The sequence below is a fragment of the Aegilops tauschii genome, chromosome 2 (assembly GCF_002575655.3).
Source record: "Aegilops tauschii subsp. strangulata cultivar AL8/78 chromosome 2, Aet v6.0, whole genome shotgun sequence".
Lineage (NCBI taxonomy): Eukaryota > Viridiplantae > Streptophyta > Magnoliopsida > Poales > Poaceae > Aegilops > Aegilops tauschii.
Window position 1 is genome coordinate 47,635,391 of NC_053036.3, and position 12,658 is coordinate 47,648,048.

A 12,658-nucleotide genomic window follows, 5' to 3' on the forward strand; every position below is an offset into this window, starting at 1 on the left:
TGGAATTCCCGTATTTCAAATACTACATTGCATGCGTTTGAAATAGATGACCAATTTTTTTTTTACATATTTTTGTAAGGTTTATCGTTAATTTGTTCCTTCAGGCTTAGTTGATCTACCCAAGTTTCAGTTCCACGCCTAGGTACTCATTGACATGTAGCATGGCCATTAGAGGTGCTAATCATGCCTTTAGTGCACTGATACATGGACACACCAATTCAGACGCACAAAGGAGCCATGGACACTGCACCACTCACGATAACAAATGAGCGCGCCCCTCGAGACCTTGTAGAAAATATGGCATTCCAGCGAGAAAGTATAGCAAACAATATACAGGTTATCCACAGTTTCACAGGCGCAGAACTACCCCAAAAAATTAATCACCACGCTACAGCTAACAGCCAAAAAAATGAGATTACATGTGTGTGTGCCCTTATTGGCAAAAGAGAGAAATATGAAATGAATCTTTGCATCGACGATCTGACCAAACAATCTGGACAACGAGACATCATCCTTTACCTGCTACATAAAAAATCGCAAGATCCCCAAACCATCAATCAATCTGTTCAATGCAATGGACAGATGATGCTGCGTCTGCTCAATACTGTCGACACTGGTAGCCAATGGCAGCACCTCTTCTCCTGTTCAACTGCTGCGTGTAGTTTGTTGTAGATGGTAGCCAATGACAGTGCAACTCTTGGGAGCTACAGGCATCCAGTAGACAGCGACGGATTTTAAGGTGGAGGCCAGTGGATGTCGCAAACTGTTGTTGATGGTTCTGATCAAGTGTGCTATGGATTTACATTGCACTCATCCATGAATCGATCTTCTCGAGTGAGAAACCTCCTCCAGTATATCTTGTAGTCCAGTATGCCTAACTCAAGCCAAGGCTTCATATTGCCATTGTAGTGCAACGCTGCAGAGCTCTGTGCAACCTCCGGATCGATTCCATAATCATATCCAAGTCCAGACAGAGTCGACCTCCCATCAAGAGGGTAGACGAGATTTTGAAAAGACAACAGGCTTAAAGAAAAGGCAGCTTCTCTCAGAGATACCTCGTCTTTTTTCTTGACCTGCAACACAACAACAGCAGAATAAATATCCAGTGTCCCAACCATATGAAGCACCGTTGTTCGGTATTACACAGAAATTAATACAATAATGATACTTGCCCAGTAATAAAAATGAATGCAGCATGCTACCTATTCCATGCAAGTAATTGATAATAAACTGCATTTCACACCACATATAAACTGTCCAAATCTTCTTCCATGCCGGTTTTTATGCGGACTCAGTTTTTTATACACTGTAGCATGAAACCAAATAGAGAAAAGACTTATACCAACCTGTTTAAGGAGCAGCAGGTAATTCTCTGTTACTTTATGCTTCCTCCATTTATCCAAATTGATCACATTCACCCCAGACATCCATGCACATGATTTAGGATCATACTTTGTCTTACCCAGGAGATTTCTCACTTGACCCAGTCTTACACCACAAAATTCAACAGCACCATTTACCTTGTCCCCCATATCAAGTTTCCACAAGAAAGACAGATCACGTTGAACAACCACATCATCATCCAATACAACTACCTTTTTTAGATCCTTGAATATTTCAGGAATAAAGAAATGTGAATGGCTGAACAATGACAAGTACTCTATTCTTGTCTGCTCAGTGGGCCGCTCGGTGCTCCTGATGAGAACACGAAACTCCTCAGACAAATACAGCTCTCGCATACTAAACTTTGGTAGCTTCTCTAAAACCATTTCTTCATAGTTCACGACATGGATAGGTGCCTTCTTGTATGAATTTCTGGCAAACCAGTATTTCATGCCATAGAAGTTTTGAGCATCAGTTAGGATATGAAAAACATTGTTTGCTGGCTCCTACAAGAACAATAAGAACATCAGCAATGCCCATAGCAGAAGATAACAGTAAGCTAGTCATTGTAAATATCACCCACATACCTTAGAATTGATAACTGTTGAGTTGATGACAACAGAAGCTGCAAGGACATTCTTAGATAGTATAACATAGTGCCTGTGGTTTGGGGTATTGAACTTGCGAGCCGGATAAACATCAGAATCCAATGAAGGGGATTTGAAATATTCCAATGTCAACCTCATAGAGAAACAGTGGTGAGTTTTTGGCAATGTCTGAGAACCAAGATTGTAGAGGAATGCACTCTGCTTCATATGAAAATGAGCTTCATCATCGGTCATATCAAGTATCTGCCGAAGCTTCCTGACAACATTGTGGCATTCCACAGTGCATGATTTCGCTTTTGCTATTGTGTGCTCCATCTGCTCTATCTTCTTGTTGATACTGAACGAAATAGCACAGTTGTCATTTGAATTATCAAAGTAGTAACTCATATATTGAAAACTGGTAAATTATATGCAGGTTGGGTTTCTACTCCTTTTACAAAAACAACAAAATATTGTACGAGAAATTTACGGTCAAAGTTCAAATTTAGACAGGTAAATACACTGTATTTTCAAACAGAGGGAGTAACACTCTAATGTTCGTTTCAGTCTGATGTGTGTTGCTAAGATATGGTATAATAACCTAGTCATCATAAACTGAAATTTAAGATTTACAATTGAATGAATGAAGAAAAGACAACAAAAGCTTAACCGTTAAAACTGTATTCTTACAAGGATGGTAGATCAGCATCAACAGCAGATGCACTGAGAACCCTCTCATGGTCTTGTATATTTTGCTTCATTTCATGAGTAAGTGCCTCCTGTCCTTGAAGTTTGGCAATGCTTGGATAGTATGAGCGGGCCACGAATAGTTGGTCTTTTAGTCTTTTCACTACTGAATCCTTCATAATTACTTTGTGTTCTGTTGACCAGAGGCAGTAGCTACCAAATTCAAGCTGACAAGCCTTTAAATTTTCCACTTCATCTGGTTTCAGGTCTTTCTTTTGTCTCTTTATATCCTTGCTAACTTCCTGAAAGCAATGCATGTGCATTATAGCAAAACCACTGTACTCTGATTGATGCAAAGATAAGGGGAGGGATAAGAACATTGATTGGAAAGTTAAGTACTATATACTCCGAAAGATACTGGGTTGCAGTACATTCAGCATTGTCTTAAGATTAGCTTACCTAAGTACACTATCACATCAATCCACTAATATGGAACACAATTATTTGAAAATATTGCATTGTGTGCCTAAGATCTTTTATGAGATTGAGCTGACAATCTAATATCTAAAAATTATATACTTGCTGCTACTGCTGTAGAACCCCCCCCCCCCCCCCCCCCCCATTTTCATTTTGTTGACTAAACATGTCAAAACATAAGCAGAGTGTTAGACCTTTCAGCCTGAGCATTGATAGTTGTGGATGACACTAGGAGAGTTGGGACAATTTTCGTTGGTTTATTTCTCACACAATGCCATGCCAACCTGAGGGGTTGGGGATACATACTTATAGGCTGCTAGCCAGCCAAGCATATGCTAAGATGCTAGTCTAAGATGCTATCCTAACTGCCAGTCCTTGATGCTATCCTAACTGCCACAAGGACCATGTGCTGCAGCCCAAAGACCATGTGCTGCAGCCCCACAAAGACCCTAGTACGTAGACTTATCCATCATTCTCCCCCTAAGTCTTGTACGTCGTTTTGTGGGAGAGTCGAATCATCCCGATCCTGGAGCAAAGTTCGAGGAACTTGGTCCTCCCAAGGGGCTTGGTGAGCAGGTCTGCGAGCTGGTCTGTGGTGTTGATGTAGCTCGCCTCGATGCTCCCTTCTTCCAGACAGCTGCGGATGAAGTGATACCTCAGTCGGATGTGCTTGCTCCGCTCGTGGAAAACGGGGTTCTTTGCCAGGGCCAGGGCGGACTTGCTGTCCACCAGGAGCTGCACCGTTCTGGTGTCTCGAACGAGGAGATCACCAAGCAGTCGAGCGAGCCAGAGCGCCTGAGTGCAGGCGGTGGAGGCCGCTATGTACTCAGCCTCACAGCTGGACAGGGCCACCACCTGCTGCTTGACCGATTGCCAGCTCACGAGACACTTGCCGAGGAAGAAGAGGATCCCGCTCGTGCTCTTGTTGGTGTCGATGTCGCCGGCGTGGTCGCTGTACCCGACGAAGTGTGCCGCCCCCGGACACCTAGGGTAGTGGAGGCCGTGGTCGAGGGTCCCTGCTACGTAGCGGACAATCCTCTTCACTGCCTGCTGGTGCTCCGACGTCGGTCGCTCCATGAACCGACTGACATAGCCGACGGAGAATGCCAAGTCCGGCCGTGTGTGGGCGAGGTAGCAAAGGCTCCCCACAAGGCGTCGGTACTGCGTAGCATCCACTTCCTCCGTCGTGCTGTCGCAGCTCAGTTTCAGCCTCTCCTCCATCGGAGTGAGAGCTGGGTGGCAGTCGGTGAGCCCAGCTAGCTCAACGATGCGCTTGGCGTAGGCGGACTGTCGAAGCGCGATCCCGGAGTGATCCTGGTGCACCTCAATCCCTAGATAGAAGGAGAGGAGCCCCAGATCACTCATCTGGAAGGTGGCCTTCATCCTTGAACGCCGCCACCTCTACATCTTTGGTGCCGGTGATCACCAAGTCGTCAACATAGACGTCCACCAGCAGGGCATTTCCTCCACTGCCCCGTCGGTAGACGGCCGTCTCATGCGGGCTTTGCTCGAAGCCCATCTTCTTTAGCGTGGAGTCCAGCTTGGCGTTCCACGCCCTAGGTGCCTGCCGTAGGCCATAGAGAGCCTTGCGCAGGCGGAGTACCTTGCCCTCCTGGCCGGGGATCGAAAATCCCGGTGGCTGATGCACGTAGACTTCCTCCTTCAAGTCGCCGTTGAGGAATGCCGACTTGACATCCATGTGATGGGACACGCCAGCCCTCCTGGGCAGCCAGCGCAAGGAGAAGTCGCACGGACTCCATCCGTGCCACGGGAGCGAAAGCGTCGTCGAAGTCGACTCCTTCCTGCTGCAAGAAGCCTCGGGCCACCAAGCAAGCCTTGTGCTTGATGATGGCGCCGGCTCCATCCCTCTTCAGCTTGAACACCCACTTAAGGGTGATTGCGTGGTGACCACGAGGGAGGTCAGCGAGCTCCCAGGTGCGGTTTTGCTCGACTGCATCCATCTTCAACTGCATCGCGGCGCGCCATGCCGCGTCTCTCTCAGCCTCTGCAAAGGACCGTGGTTCGCCGTCCTCACACGCGAGTTGTAGCTGCGCCTCCAGGTCACGTGGCACCAGTCCCGGCACCGGCTGGTCGCCGAGTAGATTATCCATCGTACGATACCGCGGCAGTTCGCCGCCATGATACGCGTCGATACGCTCCTCGTCGTGAGTGAGCGGGGAAGCGAACTTCATCGGGTTGTGCTCTGCGTGAGCTGGTGCTGATAAAGACGAGCCCAGAGTGGTGACTGTCGGGGCTGGAGTATGCGACGTCGCCGGTTGTGGTGCCGTCGGCGTAGCAGGCACCGGAGTCGATGTAGTTTTGGGGGCCGGGGTAGACGTGCCCGGCGAAGAGGAGCTGCTTGCTCCCCCGGCTTCCTTGAAGTGGGCGTACTCGATGATGAAGTCGTCATACGTCGGCGTCGAGCCGCCGTCCACCGCCTTGTCCCATTGCAACCCTCACCCTTCGTTGAACACGACGTCTCGCGCCGTGCGCACACGCTGTGTCTTTGGGTCGAGGATGCGGTAGGCCTTTGAGCCCTCCGCGTAGCCGATGAAGACTCCCGGAGTGCTCCTGTCGTCGAGCTTGCCGATGTGGCCGAGCTCCTTGGCGAACGCAAGGCAGCCAAAGACCCGCAAATGGGAGACCGCCGGCTTCCACCCATGCCAGGCCTCGTACGGTGTCCTGCCGTCGAGTGCCTTAGTAGGCGAGCGGTTGAGGATGTAGACGGCCGTTAGCACCGCCTCTCCCCAGAAAACAGCCGGCATCCCTCTCTGCTTGAGGAGAGCCCGAGCCATCCCCACAACCGTCTGGTTGCGCCGCTCGACGACGCCGTTTTGCTGCGGGCTGTACGGTGCGGAGTAGTGGCGCTGGATGCCCTCATCGGCGCAATACGACGCGAATTCAGCTGCCGTGAATTCGCCGCCGTTGTCAGTGCGCAACACGCGCAATTTGCGGCCACTCTCTGCCTCCACACCAACCTGCGCGCGCGTGATGGCGTCCGCCGCTTCTCCCTTACTGCCGAGGATCATCACCCTCATGTAGCGAGAGAGATCATCGACGAGCAGCAGGAAGTAGCGTCGACCTCCTGGTGTGGCTGGCGTCACCGAGCCGCACAGGTCTCCGTGCACGAGCTCCAGCTTCTCCTTGGCCCGAAAACTCGCCTGTTGGGGAAAGGGGAGTCGTCTCTGCTTCGTCAGCACGCAGATGTCGCAGAACTGCTCCACATGGTCGAGGCATGGCAGGCCTCGTACCATCTCCTTGGCACTTAGACGCTTCAGGGCCTCAAAATGAAGGTGCCCAAAGCGCTCATGCCATTGCCACGCCTCGTCGTCCCGACGAACAGCGAGACAGACCGGTTGTGCCACCTGCACATCAAGGACGTAGAGTCGATTTTCACCTCTGGGTACCTTGGCGAGAAGGCGACGCTGGCGATCCCAGATGCGTAGGACCCCATGCTCAATCAGCACGTGTGAGCCGTTCTCATCTAGCTGTCCCAAGTTGATGATGGAGTTCCTTAGCGCGGGGATGTAGTAGACACCGGTGAGCAGCCGGTGCTCTCCCATCTTGGTGGATGACGGAGCCGACGCCCTTAATTTCCACAGCGGAGGCATCCCCAAACTTGACAGAGCCTCGCGCATCGGAGTCGAGCTCGGCGAAGAATTCCCTTCGACCGGTCATGTGGTGGGTGGCACCGGTATCGAGGCACCACCCCGCAGTCTTGTCCTTCCCGGAGCCATCGCCGAGAAGAGCGTGTGCTTTTGGCTCGTCGAGGTGGATGAGAGCCTTTGCGACTGGTGTCGCTGAAGGTAGCTCGATGCTTGCATGCGCCATGAACAGAGTCGTCTCTTCCTCCTTCGCCTGTGCGACGTGAGCCTGGCCTTGTCATGGTTGTCGACACTCATTGGCCCAATGGCCAAGCCGGCCACAGTTGTGACAACTGTTGTCCTGTGCCGGCTTGGGCTTGCCAGCGGCGCCGTCCTTGGCGCCTCTGCGGGCGGCACCTTCGGCACGTCCTTGTGCCTTGCCCGGGGGGGCCTCTTCGCGCCTTACGCTACTTGCCACGCTTGCGGCCGCCCGTCGTGGAAGAAGGCTCCCCCTTCTTCTTGTCACCAAGGCTGGTATCCCACTGCTCCCGAGTTAGGAGCAGCTTCCCGCCGGTGGTGATGGGCCCCGAGGGTGGCTGTGGCTCGGTGTCGACGACCTTGAGACGACCTATCGCCTCCTCGATCGTCATCGTGGAGAGGTCCAGCAAAGACTCGATCGAGCGAGCCATCTGCTTGTACTTCTCGGGAATGCACCGAAAAAGCTTCTCGACAGCTCTCTCCTCGGTGTAGGTGGCATCGCCAAACTTCACCATCTTCTACAGCAGAGTGTTGAGAAGGAGAGCAAAGTCATCAACGTCCTCACCTGGCTTGAAGCCCAGGCTCTCCCACTCCTTACGAAGTGCCTGCAGGGTGGACTTGCGAGCACGGTCGCTGCCGATGCGTGCCGCGGCGATGGCGTCCCAAGCCTCCTTCGCAGTCCGCTTGTTGGAAAGCGAGAACTGCATCTCGGGCGGGACTGCGGCGATGAGGGCATCCAGCGCCCGTCGATCCTCTTGGTGGTCGACGTTGCTGTCCTGGACTGCCTCCCACAGGCGCCGCACCTGGAGCCTGATCTTCATGATCCCGGCCCACTCGACGTAGTTGGTTTTAGTGAGGGTAGGCCACCCAACACTGGGACCAACATCCCTGACCACAGTCCGGACCTCGTAGAGGCCGCGGTCCTGGTCGTTGCAGCCGCCGTCGCGGTGCGCACCTCCACCTGGAGCGCGGGCGTGCTCGGCTGCCCACTGCGCCGTCCGCTCTTGCGCCACTTTGGCGCGCCACTTTGGCGCGGTCTGCGTCGGCGCCGTCGTCCGCAGGCGCGGAGCTGTTGGAGCTGCCGGAGTCGCCGCGGAGTGCCTTGGCATCCGCCGTAGCCTCACGTGCTGCTGCTGCTGCTGCTGCTGCTTCTACCTCCGCCCTGGCTGCTTCTACCTCCGCTCTGGCTGCTGCCAGCTCCGCTGCAGCCAGCCTCGACACCCTTGCTGCCACAGCAGCTGCTCGCTCACGCTCCTCTGCCACGGCGCGCTCGGCCTCCTGCCGGCGCCGTATGCTCGAGGTAGCCGTGTGCTGAGAGCGACCTGCAGACATGGCTCGCTGCAGGGGGGCTGTTGCGTGAAGAGGAGGCTGTTGAAGACGAACTGCTGCTCGACAGTCCGGAGGGAGGGAGATAACCAGAGGCAGACGGAGCAGCTGCTGCTGCCGACTTAGGCTGCTCAGCTCCCGGCGAGAGAGGTGAGCAGGAGATGCTCAGGGTACAAGATAACGAGGCTCTGATACCACTTGTTAGACCTTTCAGCCTGAGCATTGATAGTTGTGGATGACACTAGGAAAGTTGGGACAATTTTCGTTGGTTTATTTCTCACACAATGCCATGCCAACCTGAGGGGTTGGGGATACATACTTATAGGCTGCTAGCCAGCCAAGCATATGCTAAGATGCTAGTCTAAGATGCTATCCTAACTGCCAGTCCTTGATGCTATCCTAACTGCCACAAGGACCATGTGCTGCAGCCCAAAGACCATGTGCTGCAGCCCCACAAAGACCCTAGTACGTAGACTTATCCATCACAGAGCTTGAGCCCAGTTCTGAAAATACAGTATATATTTGAATACAGAAGGCGTACAATTGTTCTTTGAGTTGATCCCTTCACAGCCTTTGGCGGTTCGGTTCTTGGTACCGGAAGAACTGCATATGTCATCAATTACTGAGTCAGATGTAAAGCTAAACAAACAGCTGCACCATAGAAGGATAAAAGACCAATAAAGAAATGACTGCAACCTACAAATAGTTTCCACGTAAAACAAAACATATAGACAGCTCGTCCAAAGAAAGGGAGGTTGTTCTCGAAACATCAACACTGGTTTGTTTGGAAATGTTTGGGTAGAATAAATTACTTCTCGTATCTAAAGTAAACTACAAGAGTGAGAGGTCAAAGAAACCCGAGATAGCACATGCACGTCATAGTCTGTTTGGAAATATTTGGGTAGAATAAATTGCTTCTACTTCCTCCGTTCCTAAATATAAGTCTTTTTAGAGATTTCAATAAGAACTACATACGAATGCATATGGACATATTTTAGAGTGCAGATTCACTCATTTTGCTCAGTATGTAGTCCATATTGAAATCTCTAAAAAGAATTATATTTAGGAACAGAGGGAATAATATGTAAAGTGAGCTAGGAATTTTGAGGGAAGCAAGAGTGAGAGGCCAAAGAAAAATCGAGATAGCACATGCACGTTATAGTCTGTTTGGAAATATTTGGGTAGAATAAATTGCTTCTTCTATGTAAAGTAAACTAGGAATTTAAGGGAAGCAAGAGGTAGAGACCAAAGAAAAATCAAGATATCACATGCACGTCTTAGGGCATATCACATTATTAGAAAGCTGGAGACCTAACAGCACTGGTTTAAATCATGCCACACGGTATATTCGTGGTGTACACTTTCCTCAAGTAGACCTCAAAGGCACAAACAGCAGGTTTTGCTAATAAGTATACCATGTTTCTTTGCAATTGCGTAGGCATGCATACATTCAGTAAATGATTTTCTAGCATCAGCAACACTTTCACTGATTCACTCCTATCTCAAAAGCTTAGACAAAAAAGCAAAATTAACTGGGCACCGGGTTTGTTTCTGTTACTATGCAGTACCTTTTGGTTTAACACTAACAGCCAAAGGGGGCGATCAATTTGCTTATGCTGCGGCGGCGGCACCCCACTGCTGCCATTCGAAATCTTCCTGGGTGCATCCTGAGAAGAAAAAAGAAAGTGTGAGGTAACGCAGATGCAAATTTGCCCATTCTTGAACTGCGCTGTCAAAATACTTTGTTATCCTTCATACAGTACTTCATAAACATGAAACAAAGTGAAAATCAAGTACATTCCCCCTAGTGCTAAGGGTCATAAGAAGAGAACGGTATCTTCACAAAGCTAACACACAAGAGACACTACACCAAAAAAAGCTTGCCATTGCAGATCAGCCATTCCACTGAGCGTCATATGCTTAATTCCGAGTAGAATCTTCACACCAAGAAGCACCATAAACGATGATGACTAGACATCACTGAGGTCGCCATCACGGAACCATACAAATCTACTACTACTACAAAAGAGTCGACATCATGGATAAAAGGGGTATGGCAGCGCAGCCAACCTATATCGCTCGTTTGACAGGGACTGGATCGACAGCGCCACCGCCACCACCGCCACCAATCGGCTCCACGGGATCGAATGAATGAAAGACGACCTCCTAAATCCATACAAAATAAAAAAAATCAGCACGAATCTCTCACCGGCCCCGCTCCAACCGCAGTGAAGGCGGAAACAAACAGTGCCACACCTGTCGGCGCCGCTCGTCCGTGGTCACGTAGCCTGCATCGCAAACCAGTCAAAAAAGAGGCGGTTAATAATTCAGAAACCACGGAGGTGCCCAGCCCAGATCCACCGGGAGGCAGGCGCGCGCGCGGGCGCATCCGCGCCGCATTCGCCGAGCCCCCAATCGGAGCGGGCGGGGGAGGAGAGGGAGAGGGGGAGGGGGGCGGGTACCGGTGGGGGCGCGGTCGAAGATGAAGGCGAGGGGCACGAGCAGGGAGCAGAGGACGAGCGCGAGCAGCACCAGGCGCGGGCCCCTCCGCCTCTGCGGCGGCGTCGCCTTCATCGGCTCCGGTCACCGGCGGCGCCTCTACTGGTCATCGCAGTGGGAGTCGGTGCGGGCCAGCGGGGATGCTTCGAGTTGGGCGACGCGGTTGCGGGGTGGGGCGGGGGGGATTTGATCGGTGCGGCGCGGGGCGGAGCGGCGCGCGTGCGTGCGTGCGTGGGGGGTTGGTTGCGCCAGGGAGGGGAGGGAGTGAAGCGAGTCGGGGACGAGGGATGGGTTTTTTTTTTTTTTTGAGGGAATCGAGGGATGGGGTGCCAGTGTGGCGTGGGTGGGTGGGCCGCCGTGCGTGCGGCACATGTGCCACATGGGCCTAGTGCCATCGTCTTTGCCAAAATTGCCAGCGAAGGTCCGCTCCGATTGAAACGGGTCGTGTGCCAGGCTGCCAGCGAAGGTACTAGGAACCAGCTCAGTTCCCTGCCGTTTCTCAACAACAAGAAAAGAAAAACTCAAACCCTTAAATCTTCTAAAAAAACTTGATTACTAAATCTTCTACAAAAAAAATTGGTGGGGGTGGGGGGGGGGGGAGATGGGGTGTGTATTGCTCAAGAGCTCAAAAGTCCAACCCTACACATGGTAGGGACATTGTCCGGACCGGAGCAAAGCCAAACAGCAGGTTGATCCACCGTCCTATTAAAATTTGCAAGGAAATGACCAACATTATATTGCTCTCTACGAGTATGAGTAACATTGATTCCCTTTCTCCCATGGGTCCCCTCACCTCCTGCACATGGCATATTGAGATTTATCCTTGGCTTCTAAGTTCGTCATATTCACCCCTTGCGGGCAGTCAGACTCGAGAATGACTGGCAGCGATGATTAATGGATAGCAAGGGTAGCCCTTCCATGCACCAAGCCAATTCATCTTGCAAAGCATCGGCGTAAGACCATAATGAGCAGTGGGCCGAGAAGGTAATGACATCAGCGTCGTCTAGAAGGATCATCTCGGCGCCCGCACTTCCATCTCCAGTCGAGAAAGATCCATCGACACTGAGTTTAACCCATCCAGCCAAAAGGGGGCTGACATTTCATGTGTTGGGACGAGCGGTCTGCACATGCCACATAGGAGCCCCAACACCCACTTCATTTGATCACCATTTTACCCTTTTCCAAAGCCATCGTCTCAATGTTGTCATGCGTCTGGTGGCGCGTTCTTGTCATGCGTTATCTCATTAAGAACGTGCCAGCACGGCCATAGTACCTTTAGCAAACGTTTAGCGGTCGGCGAGCACTTCTAGCAGCCACTCCGGCCTCGTGTTCCGTGGCTTGGAGACATCTGGTAGAATCCAAACTTGCGTCGTAGCTCTCCATAAGTCCACGGCACATGCGCACCTACAGAAGACATGCTATGTGGCATCAACCTTTTAGCCAAGAGTAAGAGCATCGCGCACCCCATCCTACTATTCCTACTCTGTCATCACACCTTTTGGACCAAAGAAACTGCCACAAAGTTATTTTTGTTGAACTTTAAGCCATAGAAACTGTTAGAGAATGGCAAAGGGGCCCGGAAACGGGTGAATCCTATTCTCCCCTTTAGCAAAGAATAGTTATATTGGCATTGTCCAACAAGCTCGAGTGACGGCGAGGCCAAAAAGTGATGATGTAGCTCACTCACTGCGTCGTCATAGGTGGAGGCAAGGATGAGACTTAGAGGTGTGGGGGGGGAGCACAATGCTGACACTTGAGAAGAACCTAGCCTTACGGGCTTAGAGCATCTCCAACAACCTTTGCATATTGAATTGCTAAAAACTTATTATAGCAATAAGAGAGAGAAGGTTTACAAAG

General features: G+C 51.3%; 2 protein-coding genes across 5 annotated transcripts; both read right to left on the minus strand.

Annotated features, from left to right (window-relative positions):
* Positions 1-286: 286 nt before the first annotated feature.
* On the minus strand, positions 287-11,083 carry LOC109749488 (probable galacturonosyltransferase 7). Of its 4 annotated transcripts, XM_020308441.4 has the most exons (9): positions 10,765-11,083; positions 10,559-10,590; positions 10,373-10,468; positions 9,871-9,969; positions 8,844-8,905; positions 2,661-2,959; positions 1,971-2,328; positions 1,347-1,889; positions 287-1,073 (listed from the first exon to the last, which is right to left on the minus strand). In XM_020308441.4, exons 6-9 carry the CDS (start codon positions 2,834-2,836, stop codon positions 792-794), a joined length of 1,359 nt encoding a protein of 452 aa, XP_020164030.1. In that variant the 5' UTR covers positions 2,837-2,959; positions 8,844-8,905; positions 9,871-9,969; positions 10,373-10,468; positions 10,559-10,590; positions 10,765-11,083; the 3' UTR covers positions 287-791. The 4 variants fall into 4 exon arrangements, with proteins under 4 accessions (XP_020164030.1, XP_020164031.1, XP_073364004.1 ...); XM_020308442.4 differs by lacking the exon at positions 10,373-10,468 and having other exon boundaries at positions 10,512-10,590; XM_073507903.1 differs by lacking the exon at positions 8,844-8,905 and having other exon boundaries at positions 10,765-11,027.
* LOC120973435 (secreted RxLR effector protein 161-like) lies at positions 3,615-4,355 on the minus strand. Its single transcript, XM_040399036.1, has one exon. The coding sequence runs from the start codon at positions 4,353-4,355 to the stop codon at positions 3,615-3,617; it is 741 nt and encodes a 246-aa protein (XP_040254970.1).
* Positions 11,084-12,658: the final 1,575 nt, after the last annotated feature.

Coding starts and splice junctions, on each gene's coding strand:
- LOC120973435 (XM_040399036.1), bottom strand. CDS start 4,355: ATGGAGGAGAGGCTGAAACTGAGCTGCGACAGCACGACGGAGGAAGTG.
- LOC109749488 (XM_020308441.4), bottom strand. CDS start 2,836: ATGAAGGATTCAGTAGTGAAAAGACTAAAAGACCAACTATTCGTGGCC. Junction 2,329..2,660: donor GATGCTGATCTACCATCCTT/GTAAGAATACAG, acceptor TATTTCGTTCAG/TATCAACAAGAAGATAGAGC. Junction 1,890..1,970: donor CAACAGTTATCAATTCTAAG/GTATGTGGGTGA, acceptor TTGTTCTTGTAG/GAGCCAGCAAACAATGTTTT.